This window comes from Ranitomeya variabilis, chromosome 1 (assembly GCF_051348905.1).
Source record: "Ranitomeya variabilis isolate aRanVar5 chromosome 1, aRanVar5.hap1, whole genome shotgun sequence".
Classification (NCBI taxonomy): domain Eukaryota; kingdom Metazoa; phylum Chordata; class Amphibia; order Anura; family Dendrobatidae; genus Ranitomeya; species Ranitomeya variabilis.
Window position 1 is genome coordinate 146541271 of NC_135232.1, and position 15169 is coordinate 146556439.

The window sequence follows — 15169 nt, forward strand, 5'->3', positions numbered from 1 at the left end:
GACGATGCCCTGCCTGCGCGGGGCCTGGTGAGTGGTGGGGTCCTTGCGGGCCCGATCCTTGACCGCCAAATCCTTTTGATGGTGGGCCTCCCGCCCAGCCTGATGTACTTTCTCCTCCTCTCGCCACCGATGTTCTAGCTGGATTTGGTATTCCTCCCAGCTTAGGGCCTGTACCATCTCCCCCTTCTGGGTCTCCACCCCGGGGAACCCCATAAGATTGGATCCGGGGTTCACCCAGCGGCACACCGTGCGCTCCGCGTGGACCTCACACAGCAAGGGAGTAGGGGTGATTGGGGCTCGCATACGGTGTTCCATGCCCGTGGCTTCCTCCCATGGTAGCAGGCGTTGGAGTCTGTGGGTTCCCGGGAGAGGTGGTGCCGCTACAGGACCCACTAACACACCCTCGGCTGGCGGGGCAGGATCGGCGGACTCACCAACTGGTACGAGTTCACTTTCCGTAGCAGGTCCCGCTGGTTCTTCCGGGGAGAACTCCGATGTCCGGGAACCCTCTACCGGCTCCACCGGGTGCGGAGCCTGGACTCTCACATTCAGTTGGAGGAGCTGGTTATATAAGTCCTCCATCTCAGCTCTCAGGAATCTGGTGTTATCCACGGAGGACGGGCTACTGGGCTCATCCGGGTAGTCGGGGGAGACTTCCACTTCAACCCCACTGTCGGGTTCGGAGCTGCTGGCCATAGCGTCCTCCACGCGGGTCACTTCCTGGTCTTTTTCCCGCTCTCTCCTTCGGGAGCGGTTTCGTTTTCTCTGCCTCCGCCCCCCATTAAGAATTAGGAGGCGGATCTCTGCTGCTGACGGACACGTCCTCACCGTGCAGAAATATTTAGACTGGGCGGCCATTGCTGTTCGCGCTCTCCAACTTGTCTACGCCCACTCCACGCCCCTCTTCTCTTCCTGCGCTCTCCTCAGCGCTGCAATGGCGGCGGATTTTGGCGGCAAATGGCACAACACAGTCTTTTCAATAAAGTACGGTTCAAGTACAGTAAATCACAGTCTCTAGGCACACATGACCTGATTCTTCAGGCTTAAGTAGATCCTGTTCGTGACGCCAAGTTGCGGAGCGCCCCCACACCGCCGCAGGGCCGAGGGGTACCCGGAGCCGGGCCTCTGGGATCTCAGTCCTGGGGTTGTCACGGTGGCTAGACCCGGTCCGTGGCCCTGTCTGTCAGTGGGGGACGTCCGTTGCAAATAGGTGCTGTTAATGGTGGTATAGCGGTGCAGTTGTGGGGTGCAGGTCGCGGTAAATAACGAGGACACCAGGTTGCAGTCTCTTTACCTCTTTACTGGAGATCTCTCGGTCCTCAGTCCAGAATCCGGTCCACCAGGCTGCGCAAGTCCGGCCGGTCCAATGGCACTTCCAGAGTTCTCCTCACAGGTGGAAATCAGTGCCTTCCTTCTTAGCGCTTTGTGTTGTAGTCCTTCCCTGCTGTGCTTACGGAAAGTACCCCACAACTGTTGTGTCTGTTTCTTAAGTTCCCTCACAACTCGATTAACTGATCTTCTGCTAATCTTCCGTCCCTTCCTGATGTTACAGTAAGAACGGCACCCGTTTGTCAGGTAGGCCTGGAGTTCTTCCGGGACCCTAGAGACGCCCCTCTCCCGCAATTGCCCCCCAAGACTTCATAGGTGATATGTGGTAGACAGGCCGCCTGAGACTGACTGTCCTGCCGCTGTTTGGAGTATGGCTTAAAGCTGTATATTATTCCACTCCCTCGGCGTTCCGGCCACCGGTAATGCGCCTCAGCAAGGTGCTGCCTCTTTCAACAAAACCCCTGCTGGTATTCTCCTTCTGCTTGATTTCGTTTCTCACTCAGCACAATCTATCTCGCTTCTAATCCTTTCTTAGGGCACCGCCGCTATTCTGAGCAGGCACGGTCCCGTTACGTTCTTTCAATGCCAAGCCTCTGCCAGGATCCCACCCCTGGCAGAGACCCTACTGTCTCTTCCTCCACAACACCCTCTCTCTCTAGGTGTTGCTTCGTTCGATCCAGTCAGCTTTCTCTACTAACTTCGTGCCTGACCCCCAGTTTACCCACTATGGTGGGGAGTGGCCTAATGAATAGCACCCTTAGCTCCCCCCGGAGGCCCAGCTGTGAAACATATTGGTGTCTGTGATACCTGATTGGAGGAACTCCTTCAGTGCCATCGAACGCACCATGGCTCCCCTTAGTGGCGGAGCCACAGTACTGCAACGACCAGGACTCTGGGGCTCTGCACATGCACCCAGCGTCTAATATATGCTGTCCATGGCTCTTGTAGCATGTGTCAGCTGTCAGGTTCCTTTTAATATGGATTTACACTTCTCGATTATCGCTAATCTGTCAGAGTTTCAGCTGAGTGTCAATTTACTGTGATCCGATTTTCTTGCATGAGAGAATATATCACAATTGAGAAGATGGAGAACTTAATTTCTCCATCTTCTCCATTGTATGTGTCCGTGTAAATCGGACTGTACGCAGATGACATCCGAGCGCAGTCCGATGTTTTACACTCACCTACAGACTTGAATGGATGCGCTTGGCCTGATTTGCGGAGCCACTCACAGCACGCTGCAATTTTTTTCTCATGCCGAATTGGCATGACAAAAAAACCCACAAGACCTGCACTGCTCCATTGTATAACATCGGTCTGAGTGCTATCCAATAAAACATTGGTTAGAACTCGTCCGATGTATGCGCTCGTGTGAGCAAGCCCTCAATTTCAGAAACAGCAGCGGCAGAGGATTTTGATTCACATACAGCTCATACATATATACGACTAGATATGGCCATTCCATTCCCCTTTTCAGTTGTATCAGTGCCAATCAGAGTCAAACTGTGAATAAACCACAGTCAGGCGACATTCACACATTCAGCATTTGGTCAGTGTTTTACATCAGTATTTATAAAACAATATCAGAAGTGGAACAATCAGAGGGAAAGTATAATAGAAACACGTCACCACTTCTGTATAATCACCCACTCCTGGTTTTGGCTTACAGATACTGAGGTAAAATACTGACCAAATACTGAATGTGGCCTAAAGGTACCTTCACACTGAACAACTTAACAACGATAACGATAGCGATCCGTGATGTTGCAGCGTCCTGGATAGCGATATCGTTGTGTTTGACACGCAGCAGCGATCAGGATCCTGCTGTGACATCGTTGGTCGGAGCTAGAAGGCCAGCACCTTATTTCGTCGCTGGCTCACCCGCTGACATCGCTGAGTCGGCGTGTGTGACGCGGATTCAGCGATGTCTTCACTGGTAATCAGGGTAAACATCGGGTTACTAAGCGCAGGGCCGCGCTTTGTAACCCGATGTTTACCCTGGTTACCAGTGTAAATGTAAAAAAAAACAAACACTACATACTTACATTCCGGTGTCTGTCGCTCCCCCGGCGTCCCCTTCCCTGCACTGTGTCAGCGCCGGCCGGCCGTAAAGCAGAGCACAGCGGTGACATCACCGCTCTGCTTTACGGCCGGCGCTTACACAGTGCGGGAAGCGGACGCCGGGGGACGCGACAGACACCGGAATGTAAGTATGTAGTGTTTGGTTTTTTTTACATTTACACTGGTAACCAGGGTAAACATCGGGTTACTAAGCGCGGCCCTGCGCTTAGCAACCCGATGTTTACCCTAGTTACCCGGGGACTACGGCATCGTTGGTCGCTGGAGAGCTGTCTGTGTGACAGCTCTCCAGCGACCACACAACGACGAAACAGTGACGCTGCAGCGATCGGCATCGTTGTCTATATCGCTGCAGCGTCGCTTAATGTGACGGTACCTTTAGACTGGATGTTAAAACGACTTACGATCAGATACTTGTTTGCTGATCGGCAGACGTTTAATAGCCTGTATAGATTATCTGGAAATGAGCATTCCCATGACCACTATTTCAGGATAATCAAATAGCTTAAATCAAGCATAAAGGGATTTTGGATTTTCAGAAATCCCATGGCCACAAGCACAGGTAACAAAAACAAAACAAAACCTTTCCTTTACCCACCCCCCAGGGGTCCAGTGCTGAGTCTCCAACTTTGCTTTCGGTTTCTGTTGTTGTCTGCAGCTCTGATGTAACGTCGACAGTGCTTCAGCCAATCAGTGAGCTCAGTGGCTCTGCCCATGTAGACAACACAAGATACTGAGATCACTAATTGGCTGCAGCACTATTGATGTGATGTCAAAGTTGCAGCCAATAACAGGCACCCAGAGCAACAGTGGAGACTCAGCACTGGACCAAGGAAGGTTGAGTAAAGAATGGTTTGTGCCAAAGAAACTTTCAGGGGAGATGGTGGGTCCTTTTTAACCCGTTCACGGCATATGACATAAACTTACGTCATATGTCGTGTCCCTGCATTTGGTGCAGGCTCGCACGCCAAGCCTGCATATTTACCTACACATGACAGCTGATTTTAACAGCCATCATGTGCCTTTAACGGCCGAGGGTGGAACGGAGCTCTGCCCGCAGCTGTTAACCCGTTGAATGTTATTGTCAATCTCTGATAGCGGCATTTAACACGCATTGGCAATGAGTGCATCGTTCCATCCGGGGCCTCCCATCTTCATACGATGTCATCCTCTTCCCCTTGCTTCTGTTGCGGCTCCTGCGCAGGCGTACTGATTTGCCCTGTTGAGGGCAGCGTAAAGTACTGCAGTGCGCAGGCGCAGGGAAAGGTCAGAGAGGCCGGCGCCTGCGCACTGCAGTACTTTACGCTGCCCTCAACAGGGCAAATCAGTACGCCTGCGCAGGAGCCGCAACAGAAGCAAGGGGAAGAGGATGTCATCGTAAGAAGATGGGAGGCCCCGGACCGCAACACCCATCGGACCAGACCACACCAGGACCGCCCCTGGGTGAGTATAATATAACCTCTTTTTCTCATCTTTCAGGATACATCGGGGGCTTATCTACAGCATTACAGAATGCTGTAGATAAACCCTGATGCCGGTGGCCGCAGCTTATAGGGCAAAGTTAGGTGACAGATTCCCTTTAATAAAGATTAAAACAACCTATACCAATTACAATATACAATATACAAGAACAGATTGCCCAGAAGGGGGAAGAAACGGCCAATCTATAGATATGAGGTAGGTATAAGATGTCAGAGCGCTAAGGCTGCTTTCACACTAGCGTCGGTACGGGGCTGTCGCGCTGCGTTAGCCCGACGTACTGACGCATGCTGTGAAGAAAATGCCCGACGTTGGTAGCGGAAGCAGTCTTAAGACGCTTCCGCTGCCCCACTGTAAGGTCCGGGGAGGAGGGGCGGAGTTTCGGCCGCGCATGCGCAGTTGAAAATGGCGGACTCGACACACAAAAAAAGTTACATGTAACGTTTTTTTGTGGCAGCGGTGCGACAAAACACGACGCAACCATCGCACGACGGTTGCGACGTGTGGCACTGCGTCGCAATGCGTCGGTAATGTTAGTCTATGGAGAAAAAACGCATCCTGCACAACTTTGCAGGATGAGTTTTTTCTCCTGAAGGACGCATTGGGACGTGCAGCCAAAAACGCTAGTGTGAAAGTAGCCTAATGCCTACAATAGTGCAGCTCCAATAAATGGTCGGTGTGATGTGAACCTAGCCTTATACCTACCTCACATCTTCTGGGCAATCTGTTCTTGTATATTGTAATTGTTATAAGTTGTTTTAATCTTTATTAATAAAATACTGTATGATATTTGAACGTTGTATTCGCTTCATCGGCTATCTAATGAAAGTCCAAATTGTGTGCTTATGGTATATTATTTCTAGTACCATATATTATATTATTAGTAATACAGTATATTATATGGTATATTCAGATGTTGCTGTTAGTAATAATAACTGTGCAGTATCTATTCTATATTGTGTATATTATCAGCAGTTCAGTATATTATATATTAATGTATTAGTAGTACAGTATATTTTATGATATATTAATAATACAGCATGTTATATATTATATTATTAATAATACACTATATTATGTTATATTATTAGCAGTACAGTGTATTATATTGTATATTATGGAATCGGTGAAGTATATTATGTAGCATATTATTAGTAGTACAGTCAGTATATTATATGGTCTATTATATTATCAGTGCTGTATATTATGTACTATATTATAATATTGCTCAGTAATATATATTATCAGTGCTGTATATTATATAGTATATTATTAGTAATATAGTATATTACATAGTATTTTATTAGTACAATATATTTTATGGTATATTATTAGAAATACAGTATGTTATATAGTATATTATGATATTACTCAGTAAAAATATATTATCAGTGCTGTATATTATATAGTATATTATTAGTAATACAGTATATTATATAGTATAGTCTCATATTGCTGTCAGTAATATAAATTATCAGTGCTGTATATTATATAGTATATTATGCTGTGGTCAGTAATAATATATTTATTATCAGTGCTGTATATTATGCTATTGCTCAGTAATAATGTATTATCAGTGCTGTATATTATATAGTATATTATGATATTGCTCAGTAATATATATTATTTATTTCGTATATTAGGCTATTGCTCAGTATTCAGTAATGTTATTATGAGTGCTGTGTCCGTCCTGGATAGTGCAGCTCTCAGCAGTGCAGTACAGAGTGACACCGGTGCTGGATAGAAGTAATGCTGCACAGCTCCAGTGTGAGAGACCACCTTGCCCGGCCGCCCCCTCCCCGGCCCCGGCCGCCCCCTCCCCGGCCCCGGCCGCCCCCTCCCCGGCCCCGGCCGCACGGTCCGCCCAGCACAGGGAGTGTCTGCCGGCTGTCAGCAGAGGAGGAGGGAGCGGTGCGGAGCCGCCCAGTCCTCCTCCTCCCTGTCCTGCTCGCACTGTGGACGGCTCCCCGGGTTCGGTGCCCCGTTGTGTGTCCCGTGCGCTCCGGTCGCAGTATAACTCTCATCCTCTTCGCTTTCTCTTTGTTTTCCTTCTTATTTGTGTCTCCTGGAAACTTTCCCGCGATCCTTAAGGAAGAAGAGAAAGCGGCTGTGCCCCGGCATCCTCGTCCTGACCAGTGAGCGCTGCCCTCCCGCTGCTGTGCCCCCGAGCCCGGCACTGCGACCTGAATGGATGGGTATGGGGAGAAGGGCCGCACTCTCCTGCCCCGGGGCTGACCGCCGCGGCACTCTGGGGCCCCTGCACCTCCTGCTGCTGCTGCTGGCCCTCTGGGGGGACACAGGTAAGACCCTCTTCTGTTACTACAGATGTCCTGAGGATTGCCAGTGTGCCTGTGGGGCCAGGATGCTGAGGTGCAATCACTATTAGTGCCCATGGGCCTGCCCACCATGATCCCAGGCTATAAATGATGTCCATGTCAGTAGGAGTGAGCAGTGCCAGTAATGGACCTTCTCGGCAGTACAATGTCCATGGTACCGGAACCAGGCTAGTCAATAGATAATCCTCCAACTATGACTAGGTCCCTGCTCTGGGAATCGGATCATGTCAACAATAAGCTGTCCGGATGGTGATTACCGTATGTCCTTGGTACCAGAACTGGTGCCGAGCCCTCCAGACAGTAGTCTGCTTCATGGTACCAGAACTGGACCATGACAATATGTCTTTGTATCTATGATACCAGAACCGGACAATACCAGTACTGAGCCCTCTGGACAATAGTCTTTATGGTACCAGAACTGGATCATGTCAATATGTCTTTGTATCTATGCTACCCTACCAGAACCAGACAATACCAGTACCGAGCCCTCTGGACAATAGTGTGCTTCATGGTACCAGAATTGGATCATGACAATGTAGCTGTAACTTGGTTTATGGTGCCTCATCTCATCCGTAATGGCTTACAATAAGCGCTGGCACCAAACTGATCAGAAGGTCTGTATGGGGGTCCCAACCATAATCCCTGTGTGTATGCACCATGAACTGATCAGATAAAGCCATAACAATATGAATATTGGACTTATAGAAAATTCTTCTCGCGGTTGATTGGATCTATTAAGTGAAGAGTGGATTATTTTTATTTTTTTGGGGGTGGGGAATGTTTAAAGAAAGTCATAAGGCCTTTGGCCCAGGTGTAAAATGATGGATGTAGGGGCAGGTGGGGGTGATTTAACCATGGAGTGGCTGACCCTGGAGGAGCCTGGAGCAGTTGATCTCCAGAAGTGTTGTTTGTCCTGTGCTCAGATGTGACAGCTCTGGTGTGTAGATCTGTCAGGACTGATGACTATAATGACAGTGACTCTGGCCATGCTCCGTGGTTCTAGAGTTTCCTCTCCAGACCGACATGACGTTCTGGGTTCTTCATGGGTGAAGCCTCCATCACTAGATGAGCATCTCCATTTCTCCAGGAGTCGCCTCCTGCCTCTGCTCCAGGTCACTATTCAGCACTTCACCTTTTATCCTAATCATTTATTGATGAAATGCCAACATGTTCAGCATTGTGAAGTGTTACAAAATGGCACCACCACATTGAGAGCTGAGATCATTAACGTTGATCCAAATCCCGTGAGTAATGTGTGTGCAGTTTGATCACGTGTAGTCATAAGAGCTGCTGTTTGTCATCAGTGTTACCATAAGACCCTCAAATGTCATTTCCAGTTTTTATTGTGACTCTAAAGACATACTGATAGGGAATATCGGAATCTGGAGTGTGAGCCCCCATTGCGTAGAGCACTGTGGAATATGATGGCGCTGTAGAAGTAATTAAAAAAAAAAAGTTATATTAACATTAGTGCAAAAGTAGACAAGGTTTGTAGGAATGGGCAACATAGTGCGACACTGATCATCTCAGACCTGGAACCAGTTTGACTTTTTAGTGGTTTAACACTGAAATCTGGTTACAGACATCAAGGTATAGTGACCCAGACAGGTTTCTAGACAGTAGTAGACCTTCAGCCCTGCCATAGACACCAAGGGATGGCCATGATGAAACCTCATGGTGTGCAAATAGCTGCATAAAGATTGTATCTATTAAAGTAGGACTTTTTCTCACTGAACATTTGCAATGCCCTACATGACAGATGCACCATCAAGTAAGTGGCATATTGATGGCATGAAAGTCTCTTCAGTGTGAAGAATGAGCTGTCCAGTTTGTCAGTCCTGTGTGCAAACATAAAGACAATGACATGGCCCTTGAAGACATCACATCACACTGTACTGTGTGGAGAAGGACATCAAAGGTGTCAGGCGCTGGACCAGGAGGTGGCATCACTTTGTCATGAACCTGGCACTTGTCATAGAGGGCAGTGCTCTGGTGCGCTGAGCCTACATGTGATTACCGTTATATGTGAGCATCTGTGTCCTTTTGTCCTACATATTGGCAGAGGTGTGGAAGCTTGGCCATGTTGACTTGCACAGCTGGCAAATATTCCCCGGTGAGATCTGTACAGTGAAGCATCTGTGATTTCCCCAAGGTGGCATTGCATCCAGAGTTCTGGGTGATGGTGGCTATGGAACCTTCTTAAGTGACTTTCTTTCAGAAGTGCTACCAGAGTATATTGCCAGTGTATATATATTATTGATTATATTGATTTTTTTCTTTAAATTGTATCTGGATCATATATTGTACAAATTGTTTACTTTTATGGTGTTATGTGTTTATTATTGTTTTATTAGTGGTTATTTTTATTATATACGTCAATATTTATTTTCCTTTTTTGTACTCCAAATATTGACCTTGCGATATTCCCCTTTGTAGAAATGCCTACAATGATCCCATTCATTAAAATTCAGTCTGACTTGCCTAAATCTGATCCAAACATTTATCCAGACTGAAATGCCCTCCTAAATCTTATCTTTCTTCCCATATATGGTGTGTGCACTTTATGGCAGGCATGTAAGAGTTAAGTCATCCTTGTTAGGTATATGGTGTGTAATGATCCAGATGTCTCCCCCACCCCCCAATTCCTTTCCTGGTGTTTGCAGAGAGTCAGGCTGAGATCAGGTTTCCAGCTCCTACAAGGAGAAAGGGGAGCCTTGTGCTGATTCTGCTCTGAATGGGAGTCGGAAAAAAATTAACCCCTGCAAAACTCCAGTTCTGATGCCCACTCATTATCTGCCAGCAAGTTATCAGTGCGGGGCATTACGGCTTGGCATGGCAGGCACTGCTACAACTCTTGCTGTTTGTTTCTGTGCTTTGCGAAGCTAATTATGGCTGTAATTGTAACAATTGATGTGTGCAATGATATGTGGTTTGCTGCAGCCGTTCACAAGGAGCAGATTGGATTACATCCCCAAGCCTGCTTCCTCCCCTCTGGCAGTGAATGGTTAAGTTAGGGTTGCTCCAGAGAGGTTAGAATCGCATACTGGAGTTTCTGAAACATGCAGGGTCCACATATGTGATTTGACCTTTGCATAACGTCCTAATATTTGTGGCTTGTGACTAATTTGAACAGTTTGTACGAGCCTGGATGGCTGAGAGGTGCTTTTGTTCAAGATCATTACCTTGAATAATTCCTGCAGCGATTAGCCGGGGAAAGGTTGAGGCGGGCTAATCTAAATCTGATCAACAAAGCCTGATTATCTATTAAATGTTTACATCTGGATTTCTATCAGCGAGTTATTATGTAACCACATTGGTAGCTCGGAGATTAGTCATTTGTGACCACCAGTCTGCAGATAGCACTGTTATTGGCTAGTACCACCTGATTATCTAATAATAGCTGTTATTATTATTGCACTTATGTTACTCCTATGATATAACTTTTAAAGTGGGTTTCCCAAGTTCCTAACAAACTCATCAAAGAAGACGAAACGCCATCAATTAATGGAATACGGATTAAATCCCGGTCGTTCCAGCGTTCCTGCTCCAGTAATGGTTACATGGCGGCACCGATAACTTGCTGTCTACCATTTGTGGCCATTGCAGCCAATCACTAGCCCCAGTGGTGCACTAGGAGAAATGAAACATTTCATGGTGCTCTTAGAAATTAATAGCCTGTCAGGGTAATGCATGGACGTGCAGGGTCCTCCAGTAACAGACTCTTTGTAGTCGCTCTTCTTGGGATAATGGAGGGTTTCTTGTAAGTAGGACTTTCATATATTAACTTTTAGTTGGTTAATTTGAAAATTAGTTTTTCAATCCGACTTTCCCTATGAATTAAAGGGCTTATGGAAGACCTGCTTACATGTACCGCTTCCTCAAACAATCAATTTCACATGCTGTTGTGCAAATGGAATAGACAACAAATGGAAATTATTGGCAATTACCAAGACACCCTCAATAAAGGAGTGGTTCTGCAGGTGGGGACCACAGACCACATCCAAGTACCAATGCTTTCTGGCTGATGTTTTGGTCACTTTTGAATGTTTGTTGTGCTTTCACACTCGTGGTAGCATGAGACAGACTCTACAACCCACACAAGTGGCTCAGGTAGTGCAGCTCATCCAGGATGGCACATCAATGCGAGCTGTGGCAAGAAGGTTTTCTGTGTCTGTCAGCATAGTCTGGAGACGCTACCAGGCCAGTACACCAGGAGACGTGGAGGGGGCCGTAGGAGGGCAGCAACCCAGCAGCAGGACCGCTACCTCAGCCTTTGTGCAAGGAGGAGCACTGCCAGAGCCGTGCAAAATGACTTCCACCAGGCCACAAATGTGCATGTGTCTGCAGAAATGTTTAGAAACCGACTCCATGAGGATGGTCTTAATTACCCGATGTCAACAGCCCAACACCGTGCAGGACGCTTGGCATTTGCCACGGAACACCAGGATTAGCAAATTTGCCACTGGCGCCGTGTGCTCTTCAAAGATGAAAGCAGGTTCACACTCAGCACATGTGACAGACGTGACAGAGTCTGGAGACCCCATGGAGAGCGATCTGCCTGCAACATCCTTCAGCATGACCGGTTTGGCAGTGGGTCAGTAATGGTGTGGGGTGGCATTTCTTTGGAGGGCAGCACAGCCCTCCATGTGCTCACCAGAGGTAGCCTGACTGTCATTAGGTACCGAGATGAGATCCTCAGACCGCTTGTGAGACCATATGCTGGTGCGGTTGGCCCTGGGTTCCTCCTAATGCAGGACAATGCCAGACCTCATGTGGCTGGAGTGTGTCAGCAGTTCCTGCAAGATGAAGGCATTGAAGCTATGGACTGGCTCGCTCGTTCCCCATATTTGAATCCGATTGAACACATCTAGGACATCATGTCTCGCTCCATCCACCAACGTCACGTTGCACCACAGACTGTCCAGGAGTTGGTGGATGCTTTAGTCCAGGTCTGGGAGGACATCCTTCAGGAGACCATCCGCCGCCTCATCAGGAGCATGCTCAGACGTTGTAAGGAGGGTCATACAGGCACGTGGAGGCCACACACACTACTGAGCATCAGTTCCTTGTTTTGAGGCATTTCCACTGATTTTGATTTTGAGTATCGTTCCAAATCCAGGCCTCTGTGAGATATTAGTTGTGATTTACATTGATAATTTTTTAGGTTTTATTGGTCTCAATGCTTTCCACTATGTAATGAATAAAGATTTACAACTGGAATATTTTATTCAGTGATATCTAGGATGTGGTATTTTAGTGTTCCTTTTATTTTTTTGAGCAGTGTGTATAGAACTGAGCTGCAGCACTAGGTGTAGCTGCTTCCAAAAATACAGAGCAATGCCTAGTATCAAAGTAGGCGCCAATAAACCTTCAGTCATCTGACCAATGGAGGATATCAGGAGTTGAACCCACTCCATTTTTAAATTGATTCTCTCTCCTAAGTGAGAGAATTGGGTCCATTATGCTAGTCCCACTCTTATTAGCGTTTGATCATAGTGCAATACGATTTTTTTGGAGAAAATATTTCTCCATCTACTGCATTCTGTCAGTGCACAGAAATCGGACTTCACTCAGATGTCATCCAAGTGCAGTCCGATGGTTTACATTAACTCACTGATTTGTATGGCCAAATGCTCTCCGAATATCGGATCAAACTCTGGAATGCTGCAAATTTTTTTTTCTTCACGGACCGGATCTGTACGAAGTAAAAATCGGACATGTGCACAGCCCATAGAACAGAATGTGGAACAATGCTATTAGTCAAAACAACGGATAGCACTAGTAAAATTATTACAGTCATTTGTGCAAGCCCTTAGAATAGGCCATCAGTCTCGGAGATGCCATTACAATGAAAAGAATCTCAATATTTCTGTATCACAAATTCAGGATCATGTCAGTGCTAAATCCTGGCATTATATATGAATGCTGTTTCATGATTTTTTTTAATATAAGCAATAATAATATTAATAATAAATCTATATAAAAGAAGAAAAGAGAAGTATCATACATCATGGACATTTCTTCTTTGAACAGCCACTTCCTTATGCTTTTGATTCTAGTTTTGCATTATTTATTGCTAACTTCCTTTGCATTGCGGACCACAGCAGAAATATCTTTCTGTTCTTGAGGCCCCAGCAGTAACTGTCTGCTGCGTCCTATCCATCATTTGTGGAATTCTTCATGAACAAGCTTTGATGGGAAACTCTTAATACAATCCATCTATAGTTTGCATATTGTTTAGGGTATACAGGTCCTTCTCAAAAAATTAGCATATAGTGTTAAATTTCATTATTTACCATAATGTAATGATTACAATTAAACTTTCATATATTATAGATTCATTATCCACCAACTGAAATTTGTCAGGTCTTTTATTGTTTTAATACTGATGATTTTGGCATACAACTCCTGAAAACCCAAAAAACCTGTCTCAATAAATTAGCATATCAAGAAAAGGTTCTCTAAACGACCTATTACCCTAATCTTCTGAATCAACTAATTAACTCTAAACACATGCAAAAGATACCTGAGGCTTTTAAAAACTCCCTGCCTGGTTCATTACTCAAAACCCCCATCATGGGTAAGACTAGCGACCTGACAGATGTCAAGAAGGCCATCATTGACACCCTCAAGCAAGAGGGTAAGACCCAGAAAGAAATTTCTCAACAAATAGGCTGTTCCCAGAGTGCTGTATCAAGGCACCTCAATGGTAAGTCTGTTGGAAGGAAACAATGTGGCAGAAAACGCTGTACAACGAGAAGAGGTGACCGGACCCTGAGGAAGATTGTGGAGAAGGACCGATTCCAGACCTTGGGGAACCTGAGGAAGCAGTGGACTGAGTCTGGTGTGGAAACATCCAGAGCCACCGTGCACAGGCGTGTGCAGGAAATGGGCTACAGGTGCCGCATTCCCCAGGTAAAGCCACTTTTGAACCATAAACAAGCAGCACTGGACTGTTGCTAAGTGGTCCCAAGTACTTTTTTCTGATGAAAGCAAATTTTGCATGTCATTCGGAAATCAAGGTGCCAGAGTCTGGAGGAAGACTGGGGAGAAGGAAATGCCAAAATGCCTGAAGTCCAGTGTCAAGTACCCACAGTCAGTGATGGTGTGGGGTGCCATGTCAGCTGCTGGTGTTGGTCCACTGTGTTTCATCAAGGGCAGGGTCAATGCAGCTAGCTATCAGGAGATTTTGGAGCACTTCATGCTTCCATCGGCTGAAATGCTTTATGGAGATGAAGATTTCATTTTTCAGCACGACCTGGCACCTGCTCACAGTGCCAAAACCACTGGTAAATGGTTTACTGACCATGGTATTACTGTGCTCAATTGGCCTGCCAACTCTCCTGACCTGAACCCCATAGAGAATCTGTGGGATATTGTGAAGAGAAAGTTGAGAGACGCAAGACCTAACACTCTGGATGAGCTTAAGGCCGCTATTGAAGCATCCTGGGCCTCCATAACATCTCAGCAGTGTCACAGGCTGATTGCCTCCATGCCACGCCGCATTGAAGCAGTCATTTCTGCCAAAGGATTCCCGACCAAGTATTGAGTGCATAACTGAACATTATTATTTGATGTTTTTTTTTGTTTGTTATTAAAAAACACTTTTATTTGATTGGACGGGTGAAATATGCTAATTTATTGAGACAGGTTTTTTGGGTTTTCAGGAGTTGTATGCCAAAATCATCAGTATTAAAACAATAAAAGACCTGACAAATTTCAGTTGGTGGATAATGAATCTATAATATATGAAAGTTTAATTGTAATCATTACATTATGGTAAATAATGAAATTTAACACTATATGCTAATTTTTTGAGAAGGACCTGTATAAAGACCAGTGCATGCAAAGTCCCTTCCAGTAGTGATTCACTGCAGAGACTACGGCCAGTTAAGAGAAGCATAAAGTTTCATCAAAGGTTTTTTTCACATTTAATGAGTTTTGCA

General features: G+C 46.1%; 1 protein-coding gene across 6 annotated transcripts in view; it reads left to right on the forward strand.

The window, feature by feature from the left end:
• Positions 1-15169, forward strand: part of RGMB (repulsive guidance molecule BMP co-receptor b) — a 91787-nt gene that overhangs the window by 37226 nt on the left and 39392 nt on the right. For 3 of the 6 annotated variants that reach the window (XM_077289638.1, XM_077289630.1, XM_077289657.1), the window contains one exon: positions 6979-7187. In XM_077289638.1, coding sequence (XP_077145753.1) covers positions 6979-7187 — 209 coding nt within the window. Of the gene's footprint in view, positions 1-6621; positions 6655-6802; positions 7188-15169 lie in introns of those variants that run through there. The other 3 variants (XM_077289620.1, XM_077289648.1, XM_077289666.1) reach the window with 3 other exon arrangements.